Consider the following 11,281-nt stretch of genomic DNA (forward strand, 5'->3'; position numbering starts at 1 on the left):
GAAATCCAAGCTGCATCAAGCCTCTGTTTCACACTGTAAGGAGAACCTCTATCCTCACTGCTCACACATCCTCAGCAAGCTGTACCTGAGCCTGAATCAGGATAAAAAGATTTCAAATTCCCAGCAACAGGGAGATTAACAGTCAGGCCAGCCTGCCCAAAAAGCTTAGCTTTCTGACATCTGTCACTGATCCCAGAGGGAAGGAGGAACTATATATAACTGGTCTGTTACAGCTAGCTGCTGGAACATTTTGAGTCAGGCCACCAGCAAGGTAAACTCCCAAGACAGTATTTAAGAGAAATAGCATCAATGCTAGAGCAAGATGGGCTTGGTACAAGCTTCAGTGTCTTCAAGCCAACAGATTAGTGAGCTGAAGAATAACATTCCCCTTTCAGTAAGGAGCATCCTCTGAACTCCTGAGTGTAATCCAAGAATTCCTGTAATCAGGAGTTCAAAACTAGTTTGTACCTTGGTTTCCCTAACTGAAACAACAGGAGTTATTGCACCCTAGGCATAATGCATGTAACATGACCTGAAGGCACTTCTTGGAGGCAAAGAGAATGAATTGCTGCCGTAGATGTAACACTCAGGACAGAACAGGACAGTGGAGGGCAAAGTGGCTGATTTTTTATGAAGGTCTAATGTAAAAGGGGAAGTTGGATACCCTGGAATGCTTAAGTGTTACAGTGAAGGAACGAACTATGAGACTTCAACTCCACACAGAATTGTGGAGCCAATGACCAGCCCTGCCAAGAAAACAAGAACAGAGTCCTGTCTGTCAAATGCCAATCCAGCTGGAGTAACAGTTCACAGTGTGTAAAGATGTGGCAGAGGGGCACTTTGTGCTCTGTAACTGTTGTCCCACTCAGACTCTTACTCATGTTTCCACTATTACATTTCCCTTAATATATACAAAAGCTTGGCAAGCAGAGCACAAACACAACTCAGTAGTTCTCTGCAGAGAGTGTGCCAACAAAAGAACCCTTTGCCTTGCCTGTATGTAGTTTCCTTCCTGGCTGGAAGGTGCCTCCTCGTTCAGTGGCCCAAGTCAATGATCCAGCACACAGGGGGTTGGTGTCTGCCATTTTCTCTGGAATAGAGAAGAGCAAGTTGGTGGGCAACTTCCCACAAGTGCTTCCATTTCACAAGATCTGTGGGAGGAATTGCTTAAACAGATTGGCATCTACTTGTATGATGCTTAACACCCAGCAGCACCAGACTTGCTCATCTAGACCAACCCACGAGGGTTTAGTACTGGTATCTGTGGCAATCAGTAACATTGCAGATAACTCATCTGCCCCGTCTGTATCTTGGCTGTTACTACCAGCTACCTGTTCAGCACTGAATTCTGCCCAGCTTGTCACCTTGGTTGGGCTTCTGCTGCAGTCACTGGTCTCTGCAAAAGATGAGTGGGAAGAAAAGCCTTGGAGCTGTGAGCCTATTCCCCTCTCATCACTTGAAGAAGGCAATTAATTACCAGTAGGACAAGAGCTATAGGGACACTTCATTCAGGCAGTATGCCACAAAGAAGATGTTTCCTTGACTGTTTAGGAAGGAGCCTGCCACAGCTCAGGTGTTAGAGGGTAGCTTGTGCTGGTAAAAGAGAATTAAAAGTATGGAAACAGCTGGTCTCCACGACAACCGTGTGCATGAAGCACAGAGGGTGACGGTCATCGGGACTGGATGAAAAGCAACACAGGGGCTGGATGAGAAGACAGCACTTAAAGGGATGAGGGAGGTTTCCTGCTGAACCAAAACACTTCTGCTTTAGCAGACTATATTTTGATTTCATATAATTGTCCTTGATCTCTCTGCAATCCTTTTCTTAGCTTAAAAACTGGGTTTTTTTTAAAAACAACAAAACATGTATTTCCTTGTTTTGCTTAAAGAAAATATCCTCAGTTACAATGAGCAAGTGTCTGCTTTTACTCTGTCCGTTGACCTGCCTGATGTTGAGGGGCCTGGTTCAAATGTTTGTACATGGTGAAACCAAGCAAAAAAAAAAAATGCACAACTGTTGCTTCCTTACAATTCTGAATGAATTAACTTTTCTGTTGTATCCATTGGATACCCGCTGTGTATTAAACCTAGTGCTAAACAATGTCTTCTTCCTTTGGTCTATGAATGGGATTTATTTAGGTACATTTCTGGTCCATTTACTGTCATATATTTCATTAAAAATGAAAGGAACTGCCATGTGTTGATGATGCAGTTCAGTGGCTTTTCCTTTCATCACTCCAAGGGATACAATACTGTTTGTCAATAGAAAAGAGGCGTGGAGGAAGAGAGCATTGTGATGAAATTATGTGAGAGAAGGGAAAAAAAATAAATCAGAACAATATTTGACTGTTCAGCTTGCCTCTGACCTCTGTAACGGATCTGCAGCTTGCATTCCACAGCCCAAGCTCTGTAAGTGGGCAGAAGCTGAGTACTTAAGAAAAGACTTGAGCTTAAAACAGTCAAATCTGCTTTACGGTCAGCGTGACTTTCCTAAGAGCCTGGTCCTGCAAGGGTTCAACTGCCAGTTAATTCAGTGGTCACTGTAAGCTCTATAAAGGATCAGACAGTAGGTGGCTGGAGTAGGAGAAGTGAAACTGAACTGCCTCTAGGAAGCTGAAAACGTACCGTGTCTTAAGAGTGCATGTACCATGTCTTCAGCTGCCAGTACCACGAAATTCCTAGCTGGAATGCTGTAAGAATCTAGACTCTCTACTCAGTAGCTTCCTAGTAGAGGCTTTCTGGAACTAAGCCCAATTTTAACCAGTGATTTAGGTTGCAAACCCCGAGACAGAGATAAGCTCAGATCTTTAGGAGACAGGTTTCAAAGCAGAGGAAGATAAAAAGCGTAACATGCATCAGATTATTCTGATCACAAAGACAGCGACATCTCCTTAGGACAGACTATTCTAGAATATCAGAATGTTTCTACTTTCAAGTGGGTAATACTGTTACTCCCCAAATTGCCTTCATTAAGCTTTTAAATTCACACCTCTCTGCAAAGAAAGGGAAGACACTACCCACCTTTTTTTTTCCTGTTTGTAGACAGAGCTTGATGTTACCATTCTGAGCTTCCCACCATTCTGAAAGCTTTCCTTTGCAACTCAAGGAGCAGAAAGGTTTTTCAGGCTATTTAAAGCAGAGAGAGTAGCAGGGCCACCTCATATACAAACTGTACGTGAGGTTTGACAAGCGCTGAGGCAGTCTATGAGGTGTCTGGGGGAGGATTTCTGTAAGTTTTGCATTTACCTAGAATTAAAAAAAAAAGAAAAAGACAAATATTGAATGATTGTTGGAAATTTAGACTAGAATTTTCATGAAGATTTCAACATAGCAGTCTCAGGTTAGCCATCTGAGTGACCTGTGCAGCCAGGAGCTTTCCTGGCATCATCAGGTGGCCTCTGACTCACCTAGGAAGAGACTAAAATAACCAGGAACACCCCATTTGTGGTGAAACAATACCAAGGAATCAGTTACTTTTTAGGTGCTAGAGGATTAGTTTACAACGGATGTGTTTTTCCTTTCCAAATTTTTACTGGGAAAGCAGCAAGATAGGTCTATGTTAAAACTGCAGATTTTAATGAGAAAACACTGATTTGAGAACTTTTACAGGCCTCATCTCCCCTAAACAGGCACACAAAGTCTAAGTGTGCACACCTATGCTAGTCCTCTTGGCTTTTTTTATTGTTAACAAAAGATAAAGGCACATCTAGGGTGCAATTCAACTACTTTCAGACGTCTGCTTTCAGATGAGAAGGGACATTCTCTAGACATGCCTGCTTTCCTCTGCCACTGTCGGGGGACCCCAGTGACCCTCGCTTGGATACGAAACTTGTCACTGCAGACATCTGAGGTTTGATCAAATCCCACCCCAGCGGCCTCCTACACAAGTTGTGTTACGTTTCTCAAGTCCCACGGCCTCTGCACTTCTAGGGGAAGGAAATTAACGCGAAATAAACAGGCGAGACCAGAGATAACACCCTGCAGTGCAGCCACAGCGCCTTGAGCCCTGACCTTCCCACAGCACACCTCTGCAAAGACCCCCTCTGTTGCTGGTGGGTGCGTTTAGCAGTGTTTTCCTGGGGTGCAGAGGTGTTTTACCAGCCATGCTACACTTCCAGCTCCCAGCCTTGTGCTCCCCACAGCACCTGCGGAAAGGGAACCCGGCTGAGGGGCAGTGCAGGGCCTGGAGGAGAGGACAAGCGGGAAGGAGGGCTGCAGGAAAGCGTCCTTCTGCTGGGAAAGGCCCTCGAGGTGCAGGGCCCAGCGTGTCGGTCAAAACACAGGCTGGGGCGAGAGGGGACGAAAGGGGCCCGCGGGCCGCAGCCACGCACCCCGGTTCCCACTGGGGAGACGCCGAGCCTGAGGTGTCCGCACCCGCCTGCTGCGAGGTCTCAGCTCCCTCTCGGCGGGCCGGGCCGCCTCAGGCGGCTCCCCGAGGCCGCGCTGACGGCAGGAAGGAGCCCCGTTCTCCCGCGGAACCCCCACCCGCCGGGCCGGCCCAGTCCCGCCTTCGGGCACTGCCCGCCCTTCCGGGCCGGCGGACGCCATGGGGGCCGGCGGGCTCTGGGTGAGGGCGGCGTATACGGCCCTCAGCGGCGGCTTAACGCTGGGGCTCTTCCTGCACCGCACAGGTGAGGCGGGGCTGCCGCGTCCCTCCCTCAAGCCCGGCCATGGGGGGCTTCCGCCCCGGGCAGGGGGCGGCCTAGGGCCGGGCCCGCCCCTGAAGAGAGGCGGTGGCCTCAGCCCGGGCGGTGCCAGTCCCTGCGCCTCGGAAAACGAGGTGTCCGGCGGCATGCCCCGGCCTCTGGGCCCTCGGGGTGCCCTGAGGACAAGAGTGGGCGGTGGGGCTCCCGGTGACCCCTTCGGTAACCTGCTTCTCCCCTTCTCGCCCCCGCCCCCCTTCCTGGAGGTCAGGGCCACTTTGTTAAGGGCAGAGAGGAAAGTGCCACAGGCTTCACAAGGAAGCACGGCAGGTTTTTCTCTTTGGTTTTTGGTACCTTTCAGACCTGCAAAAGCAAGAGGAGCGCGGAGAGCTGCTGCAGCCGCTGACCTTCGTCCTGCTGGGTCTCTGCTCGGTCCTGCTGTACTTTAAGGTGTCTCTCATGGATCCTGGTTTTGTTAAGCCTGAAGAGGAGGTAAAGTTACATCACTTTATGAATGGAAAAAAAGTCCTGGGGCTGCCTATCTGTCGGCTTCTTTACCCAGTCTGCTAGATAAGAACAATCTGAATCAGTTTCTGTTGTGCTTGGCACAAAGGACCATCAGAGATCATGCCTGAGAGTCTCCAGGTGATATTCTGTAACCACAGCAGGGCTCACAGACTTTAAGCATGACTTAGACCAGGCTCCCATCGTAAGCAAACTGTGCTATTGAGCACATTTCCATCGGGGTCTCAGTACCCTATGGAAGGGTATACATGACCTGTGTTATGCTAAGCACCGCTAAGTGGTACAAGTGCAACCCCCCCGAATAGATTAGGGAGCTTGGAAGAAAGTCCTTGCTGCAGCTCTATTTATCGAGCTGTTTTATAGATTTGTTGCCCTCTCAGAGGACATGTATACAAACAAGTTAGTGATGTAAATGGAGATGCAAAGTTTCAGTAACCAAGAGGTAGTCTCTTCCAGGTCCACTGATTTTACAGACCGTATAGGAGAGAAGCATTATCCATTTTAAACATCCATCATTAACGTACATGTTGGCAGTGTTACAAATAAGTTGCACTGCTTATATTGAAAAGACATTAGTGTGTTTGGAAGTGAAGTGTAACACTGCTTAGCTTTGTCCCAAAGTGTAGTGTTGGAATCTGCATGGCACCTTGTCCACAATTATTTCTGCCACCGTGCAGACATTCTTTTGGTGGTTACAGTAGCCTACTTTCTGTTGTACCTTAACTGTTTGCAGCTTCTGGAAGAATTCCAATGAATTATTTTGTTTAAGCTGTCTGATGATAGAAATAACCACCTCTGTGCAACAGTTAAGTTAAAGGACAGGACAGTGCAGGCATGCCAAGATGGCAGGACACAAAACCTTCTTTTGTAGGCAAGCAAGAGTGAAGAACAAAGCATCGTGATACCCCAAGTTCCAAGTGATATTAAGATGCGGCGTTGTGGTTACTGCATGGTGAAGGTAGGCATTCATAACACACTAGGAGAGAATGGAATGAGGGATTTGCAAGCTTACATTTTTTGGCAAGACCTTTGTTCAGCTGGTGGTGCCGGTGTTTTTCTGCTCTATCATTACTGCTCACTGCTCAGTGGTTTGGAGGCATGGCAGATCTGATTAACTCTGTCATGCTCCTGCTGAAAAACTCACAGAAAAAGTAAATACAACTAGCAAATTGAATTTAGATACAGTCCTGAATTGAACAGTGATTCAAATGAATTGTGCAGCTAAAGGTGTAGTAATGATAGACACTGGCATGTATTTATAGTTTTCTAAGGCTGAAACAAGTCCCTGCTCACTCCTAGAAACAAGGATCTTCTTTTGCCATGGGGAAATTGCATTCTGCATTCATACTGCTATGTCAGTTAGACCTTGCAGTATTGTCAAAAAGGTTATTTTGAAGACATCTTGATAGAGATTCAGAAAAGCAGTTAAGCATGACAAAGAACAACTTGCTGGTAGCTGTGAGCTTGTTTAGAGGCCTAAAAACAACAAAACATCATTGGCCTGAGTTGTAAAAGACAGCATGAAGGAAAAACTTGAGCAATTAAATTAGCTCTTAAAACAGTTTGCCTAAAGCCTAGAAGTGCCTGTTTTCAGAGCAATCCTTATCCATTTGATAAAATCAAGCATTATCCCAAATTCCATAAATTCCTAATGAATATCTACCAGGAGAAGCGAGCTTATTGCAAGAAGAAAAGCTGGCAAAACATACATGCTTCAGGGAACAAAATCTTAGGAGGCACACTCACACTACTTTCCTCAGCCAGATCTTTCATCTTCTGTATTCCTGGTAATTGAGCTGCTTTCCTGTGCAGGTGTCTTGTATTCATATGGAAGTAGAGACACTTCCCTCCTCTATGCAGCCCCATAAAGACATCCCATCCCTGCACTTTCATCAATTGCTGTGGTCCTAGTTTTTCACCTCAACACTCTGCTTGTGCTTCCCTGAATAGAACAGCCTGATTCTCTCTACTTTGCATGCTGGGCTTCCTATAGATGGGTAAATAAAGAAAATGTATCCATAAAAGTATGTGGGAGAGTCATTTAATGTGAATCTCACTCATTTGGAGCTGGACCAGGAGAATCATGGTCTCCTTTAGTTGCCTTACAATGTTAAGTTGTGCTGTTACCTCAGCATGGAGTGCTTTTGGGACAGTTCTGCTGTGGAGGAAGATGATACTGCACAATATTCTTTTCTGTCAGGTCTGAACCAGCAGACTATTGCTAGTGTGTTGGGCTGGTTTTGTTTTGCAGCAGCCAATGCGAGCCAAGCACTGCCAGGAGTGCCAGCACTGCGTACGGCGTTACGACCATCACTGCCCCTGGATTGAGAACTGTGTAGGAGAGAGGAATCACCCCCTCTTCATAGCCTACTTGAGCGTGCAGCTTGTAGTTCTGCTGTGGGGGGGCCACGTTGCTTGGTAAGGCCTGGAGTAGGCACTCATACCTCTGAGACTGTGAAAAGTTTTGATGCTTCTAGAGCCCCACTGAAGGGTTTCTGTAGAACATGGCAGTGACTGGGTTGGCTTTGGGTTGGCTTTATCTCCACCCTCTTGTGCATCCTAGAGATCAGCTCTTCTGAGCCCCCTCATCTGCTGAGGAACAATGTCAGCAGAATCGGATCATTTGGGTTTCATTGTTCATCTTTGTTTTAAGCTTAAATTAACAGAACAACGAACATAACAAAAGCTTCACTACTGTAGTATGATTTTTGTTTGCACATCTAAGTGCTGGAAACTGCACTGGGGTTTCAGTTGTATGCCTCTTCAGGAAAGGAGTTAACTGAAAATGACATCTCTCAGCTGTCAGGGGAACCAGCATCTTCTAAACCTCTTAGAATTTAAGTCACTGCTGGTGCAGTCTCTTCAGAGTTGGTAGTATATTAACTCTGCATAATAAACGATTGCCTGAAGCTCACTAGTTATGAATCAAAGTTAAATGTGCCAGCAAGCATTCTTGGCTTACATAACTAGTTCTGTCTTTAACTGTAAATGTATTCCTCTTTGAATTGACAGGTCAGGCCTCTACTTTGAACAGTCCTGGGACTGGCTGAAGCACAATGTTTTCCTCCTTGTGTCCTTCCTCCTGATAGTCGTATTCACCATTGTTGTCCTGCTGCTGCTTATTTCGCAGCTCTATCTGATCTCCTGCAACACCACCACCTGGGAATTCATGTCACACCATCGCATCTCCTACCTGCGGCACTCTGAGTCGGAGAATCCCTTTGACCAAGGAGTAATCCTCAATCTCTGGAGGTTCTTCTGCTCGTGCCACCTCACTGCATGGGAGAAAATCTATTTTCACAGGAACAACGAGCCTGTCTAGTCACAGTAGCACCTACCTGGTGGAGGGCCAACACAGCTGCAGGTTGCTGGGTAAAGCTTTGCTAATGCAGTTGCTGCTGTTTCCTTGCATGGAGCTTCAGTACATCATGAACTATGCAACCTGTTCCACAACCTGCTCGTCCTGCAAATCACAGTTCAAGGATAGTCAGGGTTATTTTTTTTATATGGATAACACTATTAAAGGGGAACACTGGCTCTGGGAAGGCTAGCAGGGCTGATTCCTGGGCTGAGCAAAGGTATCTCACTAAGTTTACTTCCCTTTGCTGACTGCATCCACACCTTTCCAGAAGAAATGCAATAGTAGCATGGGCATCTGGGTTTGCTTTTCTTCTCTGAAGTTCCCCTCTCCTTTTGCTGCTAGGGAAAAGCAGCTATTACAGCCAGAATCAATGCAATTCCTGTGGCCTTTCTGCAGCATAGTTCTCACTGTGAGAACCACCGTGCCTTTTGTCAGTAGCGTTGGGCACATAATGGAAATATTTGAGTACATATTTGGACAGCCAAAAGCAAACTGAATTTTGACCAGCTTCCTCAGCTTCATGCTTTTTGCAAAGGTTTGAGGCTTAATAATGTTAATGGGCATGAGAAACAGCTGTAAGGCACCAAATTCAGCCTGGGAGATAACCCAGGTACTTTGTGATGCCTTGACCAGCTTCCTAACAGGTTTTTCCTAAGTTGCTGGTGCTGTTAAGAATTAACAGACTATTTTGAATGTAGCAAAGAATGATGCCACCCACTTCTGTTTGGACAGAAAAGTAACACTTGCCTACTGCATTGCTTCTGCAGATAAGGTCATGCTCAAGCCTTTCCCCTAGCTTGTGGGGACAGAACTGGTAGCAGAGGTGGGTACCTCTGCCTAGCTCAAGTAACACTGTTGTTAATATTACTACCTCAACATACTGGTAAGATTTTACTAAAAGAATACCAAATTTCAATGCAAGAGGAAAGATTCTAGGTCCTGTTTGTTTCATTGAGATTAGGGGGTGCTGATAACTTTCTAGGAGAGCAGCAAGCTTACTTGTTTTCCACTATAATAACAGGTCATGCTCAAGTTTCCATGAGGAATTATAAGGAAGTTTGGGATGACCAATTTTAGCTTTAAAAGCAGAAAAGGTTGTGAACGTGAATTTTAGTCCTGACCTTTTTCTGGTTTAAAAAAACCTCAAACAACCAAACACACACACACACAAAGAAAAAATCCCAACTAAAAAAACTTCCATAAGCAAAACCTTAGTTAAAATTATTTAGTGCCTTGATCACATTGGCTCAGGAATGAATCACCAGCTCAAGAGCACATCTGGCAAGCTGGTAGGATGCACACAGTGTTTAAAAGTTGATGAGCTCTCATGAAAGGACAGGGTAGGCACTAATGCAGGACCAAAGTCCAAAAGCAGTTTAAAAACAGCAGAAAGATGCCCCTTTTTATTTTTTTACCAACTGTAATCTGTGTCCAGTCTGGTTTGTTCTGGGTGAAAACTCCTATCAGAGGGATATTGGAATGCTAAGAATTGTTTTCATAACAATGTCATACCACCCAGACCAGATCCTGGCATTTGTTGGTCAGTGCAGTGCCTGCTAAAATATGTCTCATCTGCCATTTGAGCAATTTCTGCTTGTTCAGGTATCAAAGAAAAAATAGTCAGCAGGTTCTACAGCTCAAAACACAGTTTTGCTCTGTTTGGTAATTCTTTTTTAAATGTACCAGGATGGTAATTTAAAGTCTTTTTACTGTACTATAAATTAAAAGATTACTTGTGCCTTTCTTGGTTCTTTATGCCTCTCTCTGGGAACCCACGTTCTAGGTTTCACCTCTGCTAACAATCCAATGTGCCACCTTACAGAGGCTTTAACCTTAAGTCAGAAACCAAACTGCAGGAGCCAACACCAGGCCAACCATCACTATTCAAACATACATGAGGAAAATGCATCTCCAGCTTTAAATGGGCCATTACCCTGCCAGGCAGAGCAACAGGCTGGAAGGATATTTGTGTGGGGGGATTTTCAGAAGCAGTTATATAGGCTCCAAAAATAGGGAACCTATGTTCAGTGTGAATTATTTCTGTTTGCCACAATCAAAGCTCTTACCTCTTGGAATTCTGAAGCACTTAGACCAGCCTTGATTTAATAACGACTCACTAGCTGCACCCAAACCTTATCTTCAGATGGAGAACTGCATTAGTTCAACTTCTGTCTACCTCTGTTGAAGACAAACTGAAAGAGGAATAGCTGTGTATCCCTATTTGTCATCAGTACAATGCTTCATTCTAGATACCCTTCCTTTTCCCCCCCCAACAAGCTAAAAGCATGAATTTAAGAGAAAAAAAGTTTATCTTATGCAGTATAATTAGATGATACATAACCAGGCAAATTAAAGCACCTTTAACAGTAACAACACTGTCCTTATTTAGCTATCCCCAAAAGAGATACAGGATATACACATTGATAAAATCTGCAGAGACACAACTTGACTGCAGTCATTTGTATGTGACAGCTGATGACACCATGCAAGATGCACACAGACAACTTGAGTGAGAAGGAAGAAAACATTACTATTGACATGTACAGAGAAAAATAAAATCCTCCCTGTTGAGGAGAATATGGTCAGCCCTGACCTGAAACTTTCCCCTAACACCAAGGAGATAAAAAGCTGAAATTTCCTTATAAGAAAAGGTATCTTTATTTTCAGAAGAAAATTAACATGTGCAAAGCTGTAGCTTTTTAATATTAAAAACAGTAGCTAAGATTTAGCATCCTCAAAGAAGTAGCAAGAA

General features: G+C 45.1%; 1 protein-coding gene across 1 annotated transcript; it reads left to right on the forward strand.

Moving 5' to 3' along the window:
* Positions 1–4,546: 4,546 nt before the first annotated feature.
* ZDHHC12 (zDHHC palmitoyltransferase 12) lies at positions 4,547–8,490 on the forward strand (the record flags this gene model as incomplete). The annotated part of the gene is made up of 5 exons (XM_084272674.1): positions 4,547–4,631; positions 5,005–5,135; positions 6,040–6,126; positions 7,420–7,586; positions 8,181–8,490. 5 exons carry the CDS (start codon positions 4,547–4,549, stop codon positions 8,488–8,490), a joined length of 780 nt encoding a protein of 259 aa, XP_084128800.1.
* Between the last annotated feature and the right edge of the window lie 2,791 nt (positions 8,491–11,281).

This window comes from Gallinula chloropus, assembly GCF_964237585.1.
Source record: "Gallinula chloropus genome assembly, chromosome: 18".
NCBI lineage: Eukaryota > Metazoa > Chordata > Aves > Gruiformes > Rallidae > Gallinula > Gallinula chloropus.